Here is a 22,654-nt window from a genome sequence, read left to right as displayed (position 1 = left end):
AAAAACATGACGGGAATACCGAGTAGGCAATTTATATAAAGTTGCCTCGCTGTGAATTTTGATGAATGTCTGCTGGCCATATGGTAACGCCCCCATTCACTTTCAACTGTAACTACAGGCTGTGCATTGGGGGCGTGTTATTTCTCCCGGGACAGCTCTCTCTCTCTCTCCATAAAAACTGTATCTCGTTCTACCTGTATCACCTTTGAAACCGTCGGGAATTACACGTTCTACCATGGCGCTCCAAGCGAGGGCTATCGTCGCGTCCAAGTGGCTTCTCGATGCCGTCAAAGACCAACGGGTTGGACCCAAACTCCGCGTCTTGGACACGTCTTGGTACTTACCCAAACTCAGGCGCAACGCCAAGAGCGAATTCAAAAAGAGGCATATCCCGGGTGCAGCCTTCTTTGACATAGACCAGTGCTGCGACAAAACTTCTCCGCTAGATCATATGCTGCCATCGGAGCGCATTTTTGCAGATTATGTTGGAAATTTGGGAATTGGGAACGATACGCACGTCGTGGTCTACGATGCGAGCAATTTCGGCGCGTTCTCTGCGCCCCGAGTTTGGTGGATGTTCCGAGTGTTCGGCCACAGTTCTGTATCGGTTCTGAATGGAGGACTCAAAAACTGGGCGAACGAGGGACTTCCAGTGAGTGACCGGTACTCCCGACCCGAGCAGACGGAGTTTAGGGCCTCTTTGAACCGCTCCTGGGTGAAGACGTACGAGGACATCCTGGATAATCTGGATAGTAAAGAATTTCAGGTGGTCGATGCCAGACCAGTGGGGAGATTCAAAGGGGTGGATCCAGAACCCAGAGACAGTGAGCAGCACACACACACTGAAAGTGCATGGATGTTATTTCACACACTGTAAATGTGTCAGGTCAGGTGAAATAAAATGTATTTGTCACGTGCCGAATACAACAAGTGTTGACTTTACCGTGAAATGCTTAGTTACCCTTTCCCAACAATGCAGAGTTAAAAAGTATTTTATTTTTTTTATGCAAAAAAAAGAAGAAATATTAACACAATAAAGGTGTAGCCTACAATCGGTGTATAACTAGCCATAACTTCAAGTACTGAGGCCTACTCATGTCACCTTATCAGTAGCACATTTAGCATTTGATCAATGCTGCTGATAGGTCAACAGACCAAGGGTTCCACCTGTGAGGGACATAACCAACAACCCATTTGACCTATAATCAATAACACAATCAATAGGCCTAGACTAACTACTGATCAGCTCACTCATGAGATGACCCAAAATCAATAACACAATAGACTGACAGATTGCTCATGTTAGATGACCCAGTTTCTCTCAGCTGGCAAGTTGAGATCGAAGAAGAAGATGATGATGATGATGGGTGTGTGTTATCTACTGCATGAGGACTTTGTCTGATCCTGAGGCACAGAGCTGCTGAGTGTGTGACTTCCTCCTCGTACACTGGCTGTATCCCCAATTGGCATCCTATGGTGCACTACTTTTGACCAGGGCCCATAGGGCTGTGGTCAAAAGTAGTGCACTATGTAGGGAATAGGGTGCCATTTGGGATGCACGCTTGGTCTGAAATGTTACTTGCTGCCTGTCAAATCCTTTCTTCCTCTGTCCTTGTTTCCTCAGTTCCTCTCCAAAGCTCATTGGAGGAGAGGATCCAAGGTCCTTCCTTCGGACCTCTTCCTCCAATGAGCTTTGAGTGGAATTGAGGAAACGAGGACAGAGGAAGCAATGATTTGCACAAGATGACGTTTGCAGACGCAGCCATAGGCCTCCTTTGTTTGCACAAGCTGATAAGCAAACATGGAGGTTGGGTTATAAATCAGAACATCTGTCAGCACCATTGTGTACCATACACACATACACATGCATGCATGCACACTGTAGTGAACGGAGTGGACACATAACATATAGTAGTAGTCTGAATACAATTATGTAGATTTGATTGTTGCACTTGATTGGTATTGTACCAGTTTAGAGCATACCCCTTGTTGTGATGCTCTAGCCATTCTAAGTGTTCTAATCTACCTTGTTGTGATGCTCTAGCCATTCTAAGTGTTCTAATCTACCTTGTTGTTATGCTCTAGCCATTCTAAGTGTTCTAATCTACCTTGTTGTTATGCTCTAGCCATTCTAAGTGTTCTAATCTACCTTGTTGTGATGCTCTAGCCATTCTAACTGTTCTAATCTACCTTGTTGTGACGCTCTAGCCATTCTAAGTGTTCTAATCTACCTTGTTGTGATGCTCTAGCCATTCTAACTGTTCTAATCTACCTTGTCGTGACGCTCTAGCCATTCTAAGTGTTCTAATCTACCTTGTTGTGATGCTCTAGCCATTCTAAGTGTTCTAATCTACCTTGTTGTTATGCTCTAGCCATTCTAAGTGTTCTAATCTACCTTGTTGTGACGCTCTAGCCATTACATTTTAGTCATTTAGCAGACGCTCTTTATCCAGAGCGACTTACAGTTAGTGAGTGCCCACATTTTTCATTCTAAGTGTTCTAATTTACCTCTGTGGCGATAAGGTCTTATGTGGCTGTACTTTTATTTCCTCTCAAGTTGTCCCACACACACACACACACACACACACACATTATGTATGCGCTCCTTCACATATTCAGTGTTCATCTGCCTATAAGTGTCTCTGCGGCTGGGGACATTGACCTCTTGAGTATTCTCTATTGGCATGGAAACGACACAGGAAGAGGGAGCCTTTTTAGACTAGGGAGATTCACCCACCAGCACTAACCCTTTCCTTCTGTTTGTCCTTATTTTTTCACCCATTCACTCTCTTCCTCCTCTCTCTTTCAGATACTGAGCCAGGCCACATCCCCGGCTCCATCAGCATGCCCTTCTCCTCCTTCCTCTCTCTGTCCGGTCACCTCCATCCCCGTGAAGTCCTCCAGACCATGTTCACCCAGGCTGGTGTCGACCTCTCCCGCCCGCTCTGCGTGTCCTGTGGGTCGGGTGTGACTGCCTGCCATGTGGCCCTCGCCGCCCACGAGTGTGGGCACCCTGGGGTGTCGGTGTACGACGGGGCGTGGTCCGAGTGGTACACCCGCGCCGTGCCTGAGCATGTGATCTCTGTGGGGTTCGGGAAACACTCCCCTGTGTTTGGATGAGAGGGAGGAAGGGAGAGGAACGTGTGATTGGATGAGGAGTGGGGGAGGAAGAGGGAGAGGGAATGTTGATTGGATGAGGGGGAGGAAGCTCATTGTGATTGGATGATTATTGGACAATAGTTAGAAACTGCCTTACCCCCGTAGGCACAGATCTAGGATCAGCGTACTCTCTCCAAATCCTAAAGGGGAAATGTAAATCTGGCCTTAGGTCAGTGTCTTGGGGTAACTGTATCCTACTGTTTGGACAAGAGGGGGGTTGGTGAATATCACAAGGGAATGTTTGGATGCTGATGTCATAGGTCAGTTGGAGTTTGAATTCACGTCAGTTAGTCATTCTTTCATTAGCCTTATCATTCACACACCAGACAATGACAGGACTATCATTTCCTCAAAACACGAGGGGAAGTGGGTGGCCCCACTGGACAATCCAGTATCTCTGCTAAACAGTGTGTGGGTCTGGTCCTCACATACAGACAGATGGGGCTAAACCCCACATGCGTACACAAACCTTAAGCCTTAAGACATTCTGTAGTCATATGAATGTAGTAAATATGGATATAAATATCAGTCAATGTTGTAATGTCACTGTGAACTTTAATTTGTTAAGAACATGGTTGAATTTTTGTATGTATCTGATATTAAAAATAAGTTCTATAATAACTATTAAACCTCTTTCTCTTTTAGCTATATAGATAAAGCACCTGGATAGGGTTGAAATTGATGTTCATTACATGTTAAATAGTCTCTTTTTGTAGTTGCTTGTGGAGGAGAAAAGAGCCTGTGAAAATAAACTACTTGTTACTCCAAGGCCATACTCTATTCATACTTTATCCACTTGAGGGCAGCAAAACATCTTATGTGGTCTCTCTCTCTCACTTCACACGTCACTCCACACATGTCACTTTTAAAACTTTTTCACCTGTTATTTTCAGAAAGGAATAAAAAAAAAAAAAAATACATCTTAAAATTTCACAATAACAGAAGTAATATCTGACGCTTACGGAAAAAGGAACAAGAACAGAGACCGAAAGAAGACAACTAAAACTCCACCCCCTCTTCTGACAGGGAATCAAGTACAAGTAGCAGTGTTGATGACGTGTGTGTTTCAGTTGAAACCAACTGAAGCCACAGAAATCCCCTTTCAGTCAGCAATTCTCCTTTTCTGTTCACTCATTTACTTTTCAGAGAAAGCAGGCAGATGTTTTTCTTGTCAATAACGGGATGAGAGTGTGACAGTCTTGTATGCCTGACTGGTTTGAATCATCCTGTGGTGACCAATTAAGAAACGGATTCATCATCAAGCACTTGTCTTGTCCTTCAGTTCAGACTGAAAAGTAACTCAACTGTAGAGCATTAAGAGAGGCCTGCGTTTCTGAGACTACAAGAAGGTCCACTATACAAGGTAAGGCTCTCTTTGACTGATGCTCTCTTTGAATATTTATATACAGATGTAGGATCTTCATTTAATCACTCTTTTGTTGCTGAGAATTTTCCCGCACAGTTGGAAACGCAAACTTGTAGTGTATTCAAGGTTCAATAAGGTTTCTAACGTTTGTCATTTCCACTTTAAAATGTCAGACTTGATTTGCCCTAACGAAAAAATGTATCAATATATGTCAGTTAATTGTAATCCACATAATAATTCACATTGTTTGTGTTTGAGTGATAATTTGGAAGACACATTATTACACAGTTGAGATCCTGGTAGTGATGATGATGATGATGATGACTATTATCACTGAAGAGACACACAGAGAGCAGAGCTGTTACTATATTACATACACCTCTCCAATCCCAGGCTTTGGGGGTCACTGAGACGTTTAGGCTATGAGGACAGTATTCTTCGATCCTGGTCCCAGAGAACCCCAGGCTTTGGGGGTCATTGAGACGTTTAGGCTATGAGGACAGTATTCTTCGATCCTGGTCCCAGAGAACCCCAGGCTTTGGGGGTCACTGAGACGTTTAGGCTATGAGGACAGTATTCTTCGATCCTGGTCCCAGAGAACCCCAGGCTTTGGGGGTCATTGAGACGTTTAGGCTATGAGGACAGTATTCTTCGATCCTGGTCCCAGAGAACCCCAGGCTTTGGGGGTCACTGAGACGTTTAGGCTATGAGGACAGTATTCTTCGATCCTGGTCCCAGAGAACCCCAGGCTTTGGGGGTCACTGAGACGTTTAGGCTATGAGGACAGTATTCTTCGATCCTGGTCCCAGAGAACCCCAGGCTTTGAATCACTTTTTCAAGCTTTGTGCATATCTTTTTCTAAATATATATTCAATATTTTATATACACCTGTACTATATGCAGGCATTTTTGTTCTGTGTTAGTGCTGGGCTGCACCAAAACCCTGCACACCCTTTAGGGGTTGATTAGGGCCTCATTACGGAGATTGCTAGGGGTTGATTAAGGCCTCATTACGGAGGTTGCTAGGGGCTGATTAGGGCTTCATTATGGAGGGGTCTAGGGGCTAATTAGGGCTCATTGTGTATGGGGCTAGGGGTTGATTAAGGCTTCATTATGGAGGGTTCTATGGGCTGATTAGGGCCTCATTACGGAGGGGCTAGGGGTTGATTAGGGCTTCATTATGGAGGGGGCTAGGGGCTGATTAGGGCCTCATTACGGAGGGGGCTAGGGATTGATTAGGGCTTCATTATGGAGGGGGCTAGGGGTTGATTAGGGCTTCATCATGTAGGGGGCTAGGGGTTGATTAGGGCTTTATTGTGTAGGGAGCTAGGGGTTGATTAAGGCCTCATTATGGAGGGGGCTAGGGGTTGATTTGGGCCTGGGTTTAGTAGGACAGGATGTTCATATAGGGCTGGACCAAAACCCTGCACACCTTGTGGGCCTCCAGTAGGGTTGAACTGGAGACCACTGTCCTCATTGTGGAGGGGGTTAGTGTGCGTTCCAAATGGCACCCTATTCCCTATATTGTGTACTACTTTTAACCAGGGCCTATAGGGTATATAGTGCACTATATAGGGAATAGGGTGCCATTTAGGATGTAACCTAGGGGTTGATTTGGTCCAATGTTTAAGTAGGACAGGATGTACACACACAGCCACAGGTACAGAGGAAGTCAAAGACAGGAGGGGGAGGAGGGGAGAGTCAGGGAGTGAGCGTTGGTAGAAAGGAAGTCAGAGAGAAGATAGGGAGGGGGGAGGGTGAGGGTGGATGACGAGATGTGAGTGAGTGAGTGAGTGAGTGAGTGAGTGAGTGAGTGAGTGAGTGAGTGGCCATGTCCTAACACCCCTAGTTGCATTCTAAATAGTAGGCATTTGGGGTATGTGAAAAAGTTTTATAGTATGTGAAATGTCAAAACTGTAGTATTCTTTGAATGCCAGCATGTCATGCTAATATCGGCTGTTCATCTAGTAGAATTCGCTGCACACTATTGAACAACAGAATCGTGTTTGGAAATCCATGTGTGTCTGTGAGGAGAGGTACATGATAAGAAGAAGAAGGGAGGGGGTGTTAGTATGAGGTTTGGGAGAGGATGAGAAGAGAGGTAGAGAAGAGAGGTAGAGAAGAGAGGAGGAGGGGACGGGGGTGTTAGTGGTTTGCGGTTTGTTTGTTATTGGAAACAGCTTGTAAACATTCTGGGTAACGAGGACGTTGTGGTTTTCTTACCTGCAGCCCCTGTGTGTGTGTATGTGTGTGTATGTGTTTGTGTGTGTATGCATGTGTGCGTGAGTACTGTGTATGTGCATGCATGCAGAATGCGCTTGTGTGTGTGTGTGCATGAAGAATGCACTTGCTTTCGTGTTTGCTTTCTCTGCGATACTGACCTTTAAACTGATCTCTCAGAGGTTGATATTGTCTACTGTGCTGTTTCACTTCACTGAAGGGAACTTCCTGATGTCTGACCCAGAGACCAATGAGAGGGGACAAAGACCATCCGGGCCAGTATTCATAAAGAATATCAGAGTAGGAATGCTGTTCTAGGATCAGATCCCCCCTGTTTATGTCACTGTGACCTAAAAGGCATAACTGATCCTAGATCAGCACTCCTACTCTGAGAGGCTTTATGAATACAGGCCCAGGACAGTAGCCTGAGTGCCAGGCTGTTTGTAATGTCATGCCAACTCACAGATCTGGGACCAGGCTATCAGGTTAAGGCAGGAAAGCCCTGATCTGGGACCAGGCTATTAGGTTAAAGGAGGACAGCCCTGATCTGGGACCAGGCTACCAGGTTAAGGCAGGAAAGCCCTGAATTGGGACACACAGGACTATTGGTACATTTGACAGCGAACACGACATCACAAGGCTTCACAGCTAACAATGTACAGAAACCAGTGCTGGCTGGTGGCACTTTAAATTGAAGGACAGACTCATAGTAATGGCAGGAACAGAATTAATGGAAGGGTATCAAACACATCAAACACATTGATTCCATGTGTTTGACACCATTCCATTAACTCCATTCAAGGCATTATTATGAGCCATCCTCCCCTCACCAGCCTCCTCTGATAGAAATATTTTGCTCTTGCGCAACCTTCAACCACCTATGAATTTGTTACAAAAAGTTCAAAGGAATTACCAATTTTACGCAGTTCTGGTATTCCTTGTAGAATCATTATAGCCACACAGGGTGTGCACGTCTTCATTCCAGCCCTGCACTAACATATCATCCAGTTCATTAATTATCATCATCACATTCTTCTTCTTCTTCTTCTTCTTCTTCTTCTTCTTCTTCTTCTTCTTCTTCTTCTTCTTCTTCTTCTTCTTCTTCTTCTTCTTCTTCTTCTTCTTCTTCTTCTTCTTCTTCTTCTTCTTCTTCTTCTTCTTCTTCTTCTTCTTCTTCTTCTTCTTCTTCCTCTCAACACACCTTGTACCTATTAGGTGGTTGTTTATATAAAAGAGGAGTGGAGTCTCTCTAACCTTTTACTAAAAAACACCACATGAGAGAATGGTAGCAAACAGAACACTGCCCATGTATAGCTATGGAAGCTATATATATACTGAACAAAAATGTAACTGCAACATGTAAAGTACTGCTCCCATGTTTCATGATCTGAAATAAAAGATCCCAGAAATGTTCCATATGCACAAAAAGCTGATTTCTCTCATATTTTGTGCACAAATTTGTTTACATCCCTGTTAAGGAGCATTTCTCCTTTGCCAAGATAATCCATCCACCTGACAGGTGTGGCATATCAAGAAGCTGATTAAACAACATTATCACTACACAGGTGCACCTTGTGCTGGGGACAATAAAAGGCCACTCTAAAATGAGCATTTTTGTCACACAACACAATGCCACAGATGTCTCAAGTTTTAAGAGAGTGTGCAATTGGCATGCTGACTGCAGGAATGTCCACCAGATCTGTTGCCAGAGATTGTAATGTTAATTTCTCTACCATAAGCTGCCTCCAACATCGTTTTAGAGAATTTGGCAGTACGTCCAACCACCCTTACAACCACAGACCACGTGTAACCACGCCAGCCCAGGACCTCCACATCCAGCTTCTTCACCTGCAGAATCGTCTAAGACCAGACACCCGGACAGCTGATGAAACTGTGGGTTTGCACAACCAAAGAATTTCTGCACAAACTGTCAGAAACTGTCTCAGGGAAGCTCATCTGCGTGCTTATCATCCTCACCAGGATCTTGACCTGACTGCAGTTCGGCGTCATAACTGTACCTGGCAGATGGAAGACAGCGTGTATGGCGTTGTGTGGGCAAGCAGTTTGCTGATGTCAACGTTGTGAACAGAGTGCCCCATGGTGGCGGATAACATGAATATGAATAATATGTTTAAGTTTGTGCTTGGCTTGTTACTGGCACACCAGTGTGTAAGAAAGGTTGGTTAAAACAAATGCAACTTTGTTAATAACATGTATTAAGCAAATAACATTAATGTCTACTGATATGCGTTACAGTGGCTTTCACTGTGTGTGCATGGGACGTGGCGAACTGTCATTCAGGGCAGTTGGGGCAGAGCCCACCTGTTTAACCAAAAATATATATGTATATACTTTTTTTGTCCTTTTTTGTTGTTGCCTGTTTTGCATGTTATTTGTACATTCATTTGTATCACATATCAGTTTGCAAACAATATAAAAATACATGTTTTCCTTGGTCTCTTTCTTGAGTAAGGCAGCTCTAAAATGCAGGTGTTTCAGTCTAGCTTAGTGCTTTCTGTGGTGTAGGGGCAGCCAGCGAAAGCACATAGCATAGGCGTTGGTAATTTTCTCTAGTTGTGCCTTGATTGTGTAGTGTCTGTTGTTCGTGGCTGTTGCTGTCAACAAGGAGTCCGCTTAGGCTGCACCGTGTTTTAGAGGCTTTTATTAATATCACACGGTTACAGCATAAGTGACAGATGTCATGACATCCGGAGAGCGACGCCTCAGAATGGCCGCTCTGCCTCTCTTTCGTTTAGCCCCTACTTATAAACAATGCAAAAAGATGGGCTCCCTCTTCTGGCCAATCACCAGTCTCCCCTGTCTACAACACACTTCCTGTCTGTTGTATGTGGCGTTACACTAAAACATTCCCTCTTGATACTAAAATCAACATTCTTTCAGTTCCACTTAAAACATTAACAACGTCATAATCTCAATACACGACAATTGGCTCAGTGTTCTGTCACTCATGGATACACTATGTCACCGCTGAATCTAAAGGGAGAGCTAGGCAGTTCAAGCCCTCTTGGGTGCTGCCATAGATTTAAATTACAAGTGCCCCTCAAAGAAGGCTCAAGGTCATTGGCCACAGAACAAATGTCAAATCATGTTATATCTACTGTAGCTTTGATTGGACTGATCATGTCAACATCATACTTTCACAATCTTAGCTAGCAAGCTTGACAAACAGTCATCATCATGAATCACCTTGACAATCTACTGGCAAGTCCTTTCCAATCCTTGTCATATGAAGATAAAATATAGATACAACTTATTGGTGCTCATTGGCCATTGGACATAAACATTACACAACAAGTCGGAAATTGCAAATTCAACATTGAGTGGTATGGAAAGAATCATTGGCTAACTGTTAGTGTTACAAAGTTTGATGACAAAGTTTGCCCACAAGAAGGACCGCTGCGCCACGTTCAAGTGAAGACAGCGCAACAATGGTAAATCCAAAGATATGTCTTGTATACTGCTGCATAAATTATGGAATATGCCAGGGAGATATGTATGCAGTAGCTAAGAAAGTAAAACTAAGTGTATGTTGTGTAGTAAGCTGTTAGTAGCCCATGTGTCTCATCCTAAGAATTTCGTCCCTCCCCCTCAGAACTTAGCTTAGTGTTCTGACTTGGTGGTGCACATGTAGCCTATAGCCTGTTTTAGAGAGATGTCTGCATCGAATATTGTAAGCGCTTTCGTTGTCTGGTTATATGCCCCCATTATTTATCCTACGGTTCTGACTTGGTGTACAGGGAGAACACTGTAAGAACGGCCCATGTTCTGAATTTTGTCCTGTACATTTCAAAAGTGCTGAACAGATACTTAAATCGACTACTGGCGCATTCATATTTTAATCGAAATTACGGCTTGCCTCTTATCCGCTCATCGTTCCCTTATGCCATAGTTTGTATATCCCAATTGTTATATTGCTTAAATAGGTCTATCTCCTTAGTACAGTATCTTATTCATCATTTCAGTCAATGTTGGAATGATTTCATTGTTTTGCTTACTTTGTGTATTATAATTAGCTCATGTGCTTTTCTTCACGAGGAGGGGATACTATATAATGTTGTTGGGTCTGTAACCATGTTTGCCAGTGACAGTCTCTTCTCATTCAAATAGTTTTTTTTTTTTTCAACAAAAAGTTCAGTAATAGACCCATGTAATTCCAGTTGATATTGCGAGGGTTGTTTTGTGTGCGCAAAGCGCAGTCTGTGCGTCGGTATATGGTATATAAAAGTGGATGCTAGTGATTGTATTTTTCTTACTTTTTAGAACACATAGGCCTAATAAAATAATAAAATGTTGTGCAGTGGCTTTACTGCCATAAGTAAAGGAAAAAATGGTTGAGTTTGCCCCACCAAGATTTACATGCTAAAATCGCCACTGGCGTGCGTGTGTCGCTATTGTAAAACTGATAACACTTAATCTACTTTCATGGAAAACACACACCACGCAAACAGACGTAGAAAATTCATTTACACGTTTTCTTCTCACTTCTGCTTCAGTCTGTTATATGTCCCAAATGGCACCTTATTCCCTACATAGTGCACTACTTTTGATCAGAGCCCAATGAGCCCTGGTCAAAAGTAGTGCCCTATTTCTTAGGGTACCATTTGACCATTTGGAACAATATCTACGCCACTGTCATATGTTGCTAAGGTTATGTCTCCTACTGTGTTCTAGAATGAGAAAAAGGACAAGGAGGAAGTCATAATGGTGGTTCTATGGTGTCTCCGCCTCCCTCTGCTCTCACTGTATGTCATCCAGCTCCTCCCCCTACTAACCTGCTCCAGCCAACCACAGCCCTGTAAGTCATCAAAACTCTCATCATAATGCATTACAAGCACATTTATAATGGTTTGTATCCATAGCTGCATGAAGTAGGGGTGCTGAGGGTGCTGCAGCATCCACTGAAAAATCTGAAGAAAAAACTATATAAAAAAACCATGTATAGCCGTCTGTAGCTCTGGCATTTGTTGTATTATTATTCTCTCTCTCTCTCTTTCGCTCTCTCTCTCTCTCTCTCTCTCTCTCTCTCTCTCTCTCTCTCTCTCTCTCTCTCTCTCTCTCTCTCTCTCTGTCTCTGTCTCTGTCTCTCTCTCTGTCTCTCTCTCACTTTCTTTCTCTCTCTCTCTCTCTCTCTCTCTCTCTCTCTCTCTCTCTCTCTCTCTCTCTCTCTCTCTCTCTCTCTCTCTCTCTCTCTCTCTCTCTCTCTCTCTCTCTCTCTCTCTCTCTCTCACTTTCTCTTTCAACTCTATTCTCTCACTTTCTCTCTTTCTCTTTCTTTCTCTCACTCACTTTCACTTTCTCTCTCTTTCCCTCTCTCTCTCTCTCTCTCTCTCTCTCTCTCTCTCTCTTTCTCGCTCTTTCTCGCTCTTTCTCTCTCTCTCACTTTCTCTCTCGCTCTCTGTCTCTCTCTCACTTTCTTTCTCTCTCTCTCTTTCTCTCTCTCTCTCTCACTTTCTCTCTCTCTATCTCGCTCTCTCTTTCTCTTTTTCTTTCTCTCTCTCACTTTCTCTTTCAACTCTCTTCTCTCACTTTCTCTCACTTCCTCTCTTTCTCTTTCTCTCACTCACTTTCACTTTCTCTCTCTTTCGCTCTCTCTCTCTCTATCTGTCTCTCTCTCCCTCTCTCCCTCTCTCCCTCTCTCACTATCTATCTATCTATCTATCTCTCTCTCTCTCTCTCTCTCTCTCTCTCTCTCTCACTTTCTCTCTCTCTCTCTCACTTTCTCTCTCTCTCTCTCTCTTTCTCTCACTTTCTCTTTCAACTTTCTTCTCTCACTTTCTCTCACTTTCTCTCTCTCTTTCTCTCACTCACTTTCACTTTCACTTTCTCTCTCTCTATTTCTCTCTCTCTCTTTCTCTTTCTCTCTCTCTCTCGCTCTCGCTCTCGCTTTCACTCTCTCTCACTTCCACTTTCTCTCTCTCTCACTCTCGTTCTCTCTCTCTCTCTCTCTTCTCTCTCTCTGTTTCTCTCTCTCTCTCTCTGTTTCTCATAGGTCTGCAGTGTGTCAATGACTTCGTCAGTAACATCACTTGTGTGTTGAACATCACATGCGTGCCCCCAGACATGCCATGCATTCTGCATGGTAAACACCCCGGGTTTGAAAGGTAAAGAAGACTAAGGATGCACCCTAACTGGAACCCTATTCCCATAGGACCCTGGTCAAAAGTAGTGCAATATATAGGGAATAGGGTGCCATTTGAGACGCTAACTGAAACAATGGTTCACTGTTTTAACTACAGTGAATGTGAGATGAAGTCCTTGGGCGGTTCCAACACAGCTTTGAGAGGCGGCAGTCTGGTCTTCGAGGGCAATCCAGTGAGTTTTATAAAACTACATGAAGTAAAAATCAATGATTGGTTATATATATGCATTATTATAGATGCTAAGTATTTTAATAACAGATGATACAAGTAATAAAATGAATGTAACACATTAATCTGGATGAATTAATTATTAAGTTTTTCCTAATAATAATAATAATAATAATAATAAAACAATGACAGCATATATATAGACCAATAGACAACCAACCCTGGATAACTGAACTTCTGTAAATTGTCTTTCAGTACTTTTGGGACGTTGATAAAATACCCATTGGTGTACGGTGTGGACAACCAGAAGATTATGTGATTCAGATTAAGTACACGTATCAACCATTTAACCACAGTAAGTGTACAGTATTTGGAGGCCAAAGGTCGAAGTACTATTGTGTACGAAATGTCAGCTATGACTAACCTACTACTACACTACTAATTGTACACCAAGTACAACGATACGATACTTTATGAGGTTTTGTCAGCATACAAAATGCACAAACTCAATACACTATAATACAGCATAATGTAATACAATAATGCTGGAAAGCGTATTAATTGATTCAATTTAATACTAATTCATACTTGATACTAACACTTCTAATTCAACTTAGTACTAGTAGTTCTGTTATAGTGATATTAGTGCTATATTAGTAATATATTAGTACTACTACGACTACATTAACTGTGTTGTTTTGTATTTTGGCAGTTAAGATGCACCCCCCTGGCAAGCCAAACATCACTAATTCCTCAATCGCATGGACACCAGGAGCTCCCATTTCAAAAATGATCTTCAACTATAACTTCCAGCTACAGTGGAAACAGGAACTACATCACTGGGAGGTGAGAGAGAGAGAGGGGGGAGGGGGGGGGAGAAAGAGAGAAAGGGGGGAGGTAAGGGAGACAGAGGACAGAGAATGACAAGAAGGAGCTACAGTGGAAACAGGAACTACATCACTGGGAGGTGAGGGAGGGAGGGGGGGGGGAGAGAAAGGGGGAGGAAAGGGAGACAGAGGACAGAGAATGACAACAAGGAAAGGGGAGAGATTAGAGAGAATACAGTGAAAGAGAGAAAACAGTGAAAGAGAAAAAACTGTGAAAGAGAGAAAACAGTGAAAGAGAGAATACAGTGAAAGAGAGAATACAGTGATAGAGAGAATACAATGAAAGAGAGAATACAGTGAAAGAGAGAATACAGTGAAAGAGAGAATACAGTGAAAGAGAGAATACAATGAAAGAGAATACAGTGAAAGAGAGAATACAGTGAAAGAGAGAATACAGTGAAAGAGTGCACATCTCTTTGTACACTATCTAAAAGTACACCTACTGTATGTTGTACTACTGCAGGATGCTGTGGATGTGAACAGAGTAAACAAACAGACGTATTTTGACCTGGACCCTGAGATGCTGGAGAGAGGAAGGAGGTACCAAGTCAGAGTCAGGGTCCGAGCCGACCCAGACAAGTACCCTAACTCTCAGTGGAGCAACTGGAGCCCCAGTGCATCATGGATCTCCGCCATGGGCCAGACAAAGCCACAGCCAACAGGTAAATACAGCATCAGTGATGTCATTCGTATACATTTGAATGAGGGAAAGGGGAAACTTAGTCAGTTGCACCACTGAATGTATTCAACCGAAATGTGTCTTCTGCATTTAACCCAACCCCTCTGAATCAGATGGTGTGGGGGGCCAGCAAACTTTCGGTTCCTGGCCCAACGCTCTTAACCACTAGGTTACCTGCCGCCTATGTATACTTGGCCTATATATACTATATATACTTCAACTGCGTCCCAAATGGCCTCTTATTCCCTACAAAGTGCACTAAAATTGCACCCTATTCCGTACGCTGTAACAAATTGCTGTAAATGTACAGCAAAACTTTCAGTTAGCTACTGTAATTCTATATTACAGTACTGTAAAGAGCAATGCATTATGGGGTCTCAATGGTGTTCCGCTACACTGCTGTAAAATTAATTTTACATACAATTTTACAGTAAATTACTGTATGACCTGTTTTGACCTGTTTTACTGCGAATTATGGTGCATTGTGGGAAACTGTTGTGGTGTTGAAATAATATTATATTTTGAGTAATGCATCGTAAGAGGCCATTTTTGTTGCACCCCTTAATGAGAATGTTCTACCCCACAGAATACAGTGCCATACCGTTTTTGTTTGTATTTGTCTTGTAAATCTGCCAGTAATTTACTGTAATTCAGTACCACCCCACAGAATACCATACTATACAGATTTTTTCAAATCTAAAAGCCTTTTCCTGTAAATCTACAGTAAATTACTGACTACTGCGCTGCCAGTAATTTACTGTAAAAATTACTGGAAATGTTTTACAATGTTCATAGTGCATTACATTTGGGCCAAAGGTAGTGCACTAAATAGGGAATACGTTGCCATTTGGAATGCAGGCATTGTAGTGTGTTTCCATATTAGTCTTGAAAAATAACTTCTTCTTCTTCTTCTTCTTCTTCTTCTTCTTCTTCTTCTTCTTCTTCTTCTTCTTCTTCTTCTTCTTCTTCTTCTTCTTCTTCTTCTTCTTCTTCTTCTTCTTCTTCTTCTTCTTCTTCTTCTTCTTCTTCTTCTTCTTCTTCTTCTTCTTCTTCTTCTTCTTCTTCTTCTTCTTCCTTCCCTATTTCGTTCTTTCATTCTTAGATAGGCAGACACATGTTCAAAACAAAACAAACTTACAGACAGAAATGACAATGAATGCTCTTCTATGCCAGTCTATAGGTCAAATAGTGGTGTTCTTATGTAAGTTCTAAGTATGTTCTATGTATATTATAAGTATGTCGTTCCTCTGGTCCGGTTCTCAGGTCATCCTGATGTTCTAGACCAGGACTTTGTGGTGGTAACTGTGGTGGGAGCTGTTGTTGTACTGGTCCTGCTGGTCTCCATGTTCCTCTGCAACGGAAAATTGTGAGTACTGTGTGTGTGTGTGTGTGTGTGTGTGTGTGTGTGTGTGTGTGTGTGTGTGTGTGTGTGTGTGTGTGTGTGTGTGTGTGTGTGTGTGTGTGTGTGTGTGTGTGTGTGTGTGTGTGTGTGTGTGTGTGTGTGTGTGTGTGTGTGTGTGTGACCAGGTAAGCTTGGAATAGAGGGGAATTCAAAGTAAATGTGATGTATTTTAAAACCAACCGACTGCAAAGTAAACATAATGTATTTGATGTGATTTCATGTTTTGTAGTTGGTTAACTGCAACTTCCTTTCATGTTGTTATGTGCTGACAGGGTCAAGGAGATTCTGAATCCTCCTATACCAGATCCCTCCAGGTACTTTGACGGCCTCAACCTCGATCACGATGGAAACTTCAAGGTCAGTTCTACTTTTGACTGAAGTCGTGCCAAAAGGCACCCTATTCCCTATATAGTGCACTACTTTGTAATGGCTATATACTTAGTTAGGTTATAATGGCTGGAATGTAATGAATGTAATGGTATCAAACAGATAAAACACATACAGTTGAAATCGGAAGTTTACATACACCTTAGCCAAATACATTTAAACTCAGTTTTTCACAATTCCTGACATTTAATCCTAGTACAAATTCCCTGTCTTAGGTCAGTTAGGATCACCACTTTATTTTAAGAATGTCAAATATCCGAATAATAGTAGAGAGAATTATTTATTTCAGCTTTTATTTCTTTCATCACGTTCCCAGTGGGTCAGAAGTTTACATACACTCAATTAGTATTTGGTAGCATTGCCTTTAAATTGTTTAACTTGGGTCAAACGTTTCAGGTAACCTTCCACAAGCTTCCCACAATAAGTTGGGTGAATTTTGGCCCATTCCTCTTGACAGAGCTGGTGTAATTTAGTCAGGTTTGTAGGCCTCCTTGCTCACACACGCTTTTTCAGTTCTGCCCACACATTTTCTTTAGGATTGAGGTCAGGGCTTTGTGATGGCCACTCCAATACCTTGACTTTGATGTCCTTAAGCCATTTTGCCACAACTTTGGAAGTATGCTTGGGGTCATTGTCCATTTGGAAGACCCATTTGCGACCAAGCTTTAACTTCCTGACTGATGTCTTGAGATGTTGCTTCAAAATGTCCACATAATTTTCCTTCCTCATGATGCCATCTATTTTGTAATATGCACCAGTCCCTCCTGCAGCAAAGCACCCCCACAGCATGATGCTGCCACCCCTGTGCTTCACAGTTGGGATGGTGTTCTTGGGCTTGCAAGCGACCCCCTTTTTCCTCCAAACATAACGATGGTCATTAAGGCCATATAATTAAATTTTTGTTTCATCAGACCAGAGGACATTTCTCCAAAAAGTACGATATTTGTCCCCATGTGCAGTTGCAAACCGTAGTCTGGCTTTTTTATGGCGGTTTTGGAGCAGTCGCTTCTTCCTTGCTGAGTGGCCTTTCAGGTTATGTCGATATAGGACTCGTTTTACTGTGGATATAGATACTTTTGTACCTGTTTCCTCCAGCATCTTCACAAGGTCCTTTGCTGTTGTTCTGGGATTGATTTGCACTTTTCGAACCAAAGGACGTTCATCTCTAGGAGACAGAACGCGTCTCCTTCCTGAGCGGTATGACGGCTGCGTGGTCCCATGGTGTTTATACTTGCGTACTATTGTTTGTACAGATGAACGTGGTACCTTCAGGCATTTGGAAATTGCTCCCAAGGATGAACCAGACTTGTGGAGGTCTACACTTTTTCTTTCTGAGGTCTTGGCTGATTTCTTTTGATTTTCCCATGATGTCAAGCAAAGAGGCACTGAGTTTGAAGGTAGGCCTTGAAATACATCCACAGGTACACCTCCAATTGACTCAAATTATGTCAATTAGCCTATAAGAAGCTTCTAAAGCCATGTCATCATTTTCTGGAATTTTCCAAGCTGTTTAAAGGCACAGTCAACTTAGTGTATGTAAACTTCTGACCCACTGGAATTGTGATACAGTGAAATAATCTGTCTGTAAACAATTGTTGGAAAAATGACTTGTGTCATGCACAAAGTAGATGTCCTAACTGACTTGCCAAAACTATCGTTTGTTAACAAGAAATTTGTGGAGTGGTTGAAAAACGAGTTTTAATGACTCCAACCTAAGTGTATGTAAACATCCGACTTCAACTGTGGTTTCCATGTTTTTGATAGCTTTCCATTAATTCCATTCCAGACATTATTATGAGCTGTCCTCACCATTGTCTTACATTAGCATCATGTTGGAGTGAAGCCACCTGTCAGAAAACAATGCCGTCCTCACCTTATCAGCCTCTCTGTCTGTCTGTCTGTCTGTCTGTCTGTCTGTCTGTCTGTCTGTCTGTCTGTCTGTCTGTCTGTCTGTCTGTCTGTCTGTCTGTCTGTCTGTCTGTCTGTCTGTCTGTCTGTCTGCCTGCCTGCCTGTCTGTCTGTGTGTCTCTCTCTCTCTCTTTCTCTCTCTCTCTCTCTCTCTCTCTCTCTCTCTCTCTCTCTCTCTCTCTCTCTCTCTCTCTCTCTCTCTCTCTCTCTCTCTCTCTCTCTCTCTCTCTCTCTCTCTCTCTCTCTCTCTCTCTGTGTATGTCTACAGGCTTGGCTGGGTCCTTTGTTCGCCTTTGAATCCGTTGACTCTGCCTTGCACCGTGAAGACATCTCCCAGGTAGAGATTACCAACAGCATGGACACCATCGCCCCTCTGATGAGGGAGACCGGCACTCCGCTACTACTGGAGAAGAGATGGGACAGCAGTGGCCACTTCTCCAGCTCCAGCTTCACCAACTGCAGCAACTTTTTATCTCAATGCTCCCGGCCTGGATCCTCCTCCACCAAGCTGGAACCCTGCTCTGTACACTCCCCTTACGGACCAGTAGGTGGCACTACTAAAGAGATAGAAGAGAGGAAGGAGGAGAACAGAGGAGAAGGGATGGATAGTGGTGTAGGGAAGAAGGATGGAGAGATGGGGGGTGGAGGGAAGGATAGAGAGATGGGGGGTGGAGGGAAGGATGGAGAGATGTGGGGTGGAGGGAAGGATGGAGAGATGGGGGATGGAGGGAAGGATGGAGAGATGGGGGGTGGAGGGAAGGATAGAGAGATGGGGGATGGAGGGAAGGATGGAGAGATGGGGGGTGGAGGGAAGGATGGAGAGATGGGGGGTGGAGGGAAGGATAGAGAGATGGTGGGTGGAGGGAAGGATGGAGAGATGTGGGGTGGAGGGAATGATAGAGAGATGGGGGGTGGAGGGAAGGATAGAGAGATGGGGGGTGGAGGGAAGGATGGAGAGATGTGGGGTGGAGGTATATTTGGAGGCATCTGTGGAGGTAAAGATATCATCCAGGTTTCTTCTTACGAGCGTGTTGAGAATCTCCAGGCCCAGCGTCAGGCCCTCATAAGCCCAGATTCAGGCATCGGCAGTGGGGGAGAGGATCAGGAAAGTCAGGAGAGTGTGGAGGAGGCGGACGGGCCTACGGCAACCCTCCCCCATTTTGTCTCTCAGGGCTTCAATCTTGTTCCGCTTCTTCCTCTTAGTAATAACAATAACTTTCCATTCTGCTCCACCCCCTTACCTACTGCCCTGTCCGCTTTCCCCCAGCTACCATTCACCTTCCCTAGGTTGGATAGTGTAGGGGGAAAGGGTACAGATATGGGGGTTGGAGGAGGTTCTCTCACAATGTCTTCCTCCTATGAACGTGTGGATAAGCTCCAGCTCCAGGCCCAACTCCTGGCCCTCCAGAGCCCAGATTCAGGCATCAGGAGTGGGGGAGAGGATCAGGAAAGTCAAGAAAGCGTGGAGGATGCGGTCGGGCCTACTGCGACTGCCTTCAACCATATCCCTCTTATTACCACTAACAATATATTTTCATTCTGTTCCACCCCCTTACCATTCCCGCTGGAAGGTTTACCCCAATTACCCTTCACCTTCTCTGGGTTGGAGTTGGTTCCATCCCTGGGACCCAGTACTAGTACCAGTCATCCAGGCAAGCTGTTGGAGGAGATGTCTCTCCTGTCTTCTTCAATGGCAATAGAGCCCTCTGGCTACATGCCAGTGAAAGAAGCTCAGAACTGAGCTATGAAGGTATTTTACCAGGGAGGGACAAATGATTTATATATATATATATATATATATATATATATATATATATATATATATATATATATATATATATATATATATATATATATATACACTAGATGACTGACAGGGGGCGCTGTTTTGAGTCACCGATCCTCCATCTGGCACTCCCCTACCATTGTAAAAAAATATTTTGGAAGCTATAGAAATGCATTTGCTAATGTCTCAATTTGTTTTTACAACATTTATTCTATTACAGACACATTTCTTTTAAGTATTAATGTTACTGTCCCCACTACAACAACAAAAATACTTACATACATGTAATTTTGTCCTTTAAACATTTAAATGAAGTACTGTAGAATTCCATTCATTCCAATACAGCCCCACAGTGGAGGTGTCATAATACCTATAAAACCTAGCGTTCAAACAGGGAAATTGTTCTAATTGTATCTCCACCATTCATTTTTCCCATAAGGGATTTTAGAAACACTTAAAATAAGGGCTGTGGGATCCTCTGAGTGGCGCAGTGGTCTAAGGCGCTGCATCGCAGGCTGTGTCACAGCCGGCCATGAGCGGGAGCCCCATAGGGCGGCACACAATTGGCCCTGCGTCGTCTGGGTTGGGGTAGGGTTCGGCCGGGGGGCTTTCCTTGGCTCATTGCGCTCTAGCGACTCCTTGTGGCAGGCTGGGAACGGTGTTTCCCCCAACATATTGGTGCGGTTGGCTTCCGGGTTAAGCGATCAGTATGTAAAGATGTAGCGCAGCTTGGCTGGTAATGTTTTCGGAGGACGCATGTCTCGACCTTCGCCTCTCTCGCGAGCCCATTGGGGAGTTGCAGCAATGAGAGAAGATTGTAAGTACCAATTGGATATGACGAAATTGGGGAGAAAAATGGGGTAAAGAAATTATAGATATATATATATTCGGCTCTATTTACTCTCAGATTTGAAAATGCTAATTAGCATCAACGTAGACATCATGCAAGACTACAAATCCCTGCAAGGTCCTGCACGTCATCTCTAGCTGACACCTTTGCTAACAGGTATTGTGTCAATTTAAAACTTGCACAAGACAGTTCTCATTACTACATTTAGCTAACATTAGACAGATAATCCAGAGATTATTACCTTTGCCTCATGGCATTTGTAGTTCTTTATGGTAGCCACATTAGCAGCTCATTAGCATTTCATTTTTGGGGGGTAAATACAGGCCAATATATTGATAAAAGTCACCTTGTCCTAGAGCGATCTACACGGTTCTTAAAGGGTCACATCAGGGTAAGCCTACACAAAACACAGCCCTTATTTTAAGTGTTTCCAAAATTCCCTATGGGAAAAATTAATGGTGTAAAAACGATTAGAACCATTTCCCTGTTTGACCGCTAGGTTGGATGTGTATTATTACTCATACTGTGGTAGTCTATGGAGGACTGCTTTTCTGAGGACTGCCAATATGGCCGACCAGTGGCTTCAAAGCCTCTCATTGGCCAAAACATAGCATCAGCAATCAAGGGTTTATATACATCATTGAGAGGGACACAGTGCAAAAAAAAAGAAAAAAGGGGCAATCTAGGATTGGTACATCCATTTTGTTGCTGTTTGAATCCCAGATTTCCCTTTTAATGGGATGTGCATTAGGTATGGGAATGTTTCAGATTGTGGCCCGCGGGCCAGATCCGGCCCGTTTATGAATTTATACTGGCCCTGAACATTAATAAAAGATCTGTAAAAAAGAATCTGCACCAAAATCCGACGTTCAGTGCCAAAATGACAAGCACTATGGTGGTTGTCTATAGTCTGGTTTCTAGCTCCTATGTGGCATGGCGATTATTTTATTTCGTCATATGCATTTGGCGGTAGCGTTTGAACGGTTTAAGCTACAAAATATGATGAAAGCTATGACTCTAAGGAGCACATACATGCCTTCTGTTGCCCTCTCTGATGCTCAAAGGACTCGATAGAAGGGAGTGTGACAAACAACGCACCTAATGACTGAGGGAGATGAATTCGAAGCATACTTCCTTCAGACTGGAATTTGACATATCTGATTTGACATATCTTTGTGTTATGTATTGAGATGCTTAGTTTTCAGATGATTTTAAAATGACCTAATTTCTCTTAAGAAGCTTGTAATAGTTGTTTCACTAAACAAAATAATGGTGAGCTAGCATTGCACCTTTTCCTTTTCAGTGATGATCAGATGTTTTGGTTGCACCTCGACGGTTGAGCGTCCTCCACTTCTTCCCTAATTACTTTTAGCAACATTTAATGTTAAGGAAAGTGCCTTATTGGTGGTTGTGAGTCACTTGTTTTATACAGTTCTTCAGAAGAAGAATCGCATGTGGAAAATGTCCAGCCCCTCTGCAATTAACCTTTTTCCCCCTGTAAGAATATAGTTGAATAGCCCTGCTGTACATTATATAGATATGCATGCATATCATTGGTTCCATAGGATGGTAACAGGTGGATAGGGACAGTTAATGGGGTTCTATAGGATGGTAACAGGTGGATAGAGACAGTTAATGGGGTTCTATAGGATGGTAACAGGTGGATAGAGACAGTTAATGG

General features: G+C 43.2%; 2 protein-coding genes across 2 annotated transcripts; both read left to right on the top strand.

The window, feature by feature from the left end:
• Window positions 1-129: 129 nt before the first annotated feature.
• Window positions 130-3,920, top strand: LOC311119920 (3-mercaptopyruvate sulfurtransferase-like). Its single transcript, XM_084194565.1, has 2 exons — window positions 130-824; window positions 2,810-3,920. Exons 1-2 carry the CDS (start codon window positions 236-238, stop codon window positions 3,118-3,120), a joined length of 900 nt encoding a protein of 299 aa, XP_084050691.1. The 5' UTR covers window positions 130-235; the 3' UTR covers window positions 3,121-3,920.
• Window positions 3,921-4,227: 307 nt separating this feature from the next.
• Window positions 4,228-20,078, top strand: LOC311119877 (interleukin-2 receptor subunit beta-like; the record flags this gene model as incomplete). Its single annotated transcript, XM_084194528.1, has 12 exons — window positions 4,228-4,522; window positions 11,438-11,561; window positions 12,756-12,867; window positions 13,003-13,078; window positions 13,330-13,429; window positions 13,787-13,920; window positions 14,425-14,623; window positions 15,904-16,006; window positions 16,315-16,399; window positions 18,606-19,027; window positions 19,625-19,788; window positions 19,909-20,078. The coding sequence occupies exons 2-12, from the start codon at window positions 11,468-11,470 to the stop codon at window positions 20,076-20,078; spliced, it is 1,659 nt and encodes a 552-aa protein (XP_084050654.1). The 5' UTR covers window positions 4,228-4,522; window positions 11,438-11,467.
• Window positions 20,079-22,654: the final 2,576 nt, after the last annotated feature.

Source organism: Coregonus lavaretus (genome assembly GCF_964263955.1).
Source record: "Coregonus lavaretus genome assembly, contig: HAP1_SCAFFOLD_55, whole genome shotgun sequence".
NCBI classification, from domain to species: Eukaryota; Metazoa; Chordata; class Actinopteri; order Salmoniformes; family Salmonidae; genus Coregonus; species Coregonus lavaretus.
The sequence above is the reverse complement of the archived record's forward strand: the minus strand, read 5'-3'. Positions and strand labels throughout refer to the sequence as shown.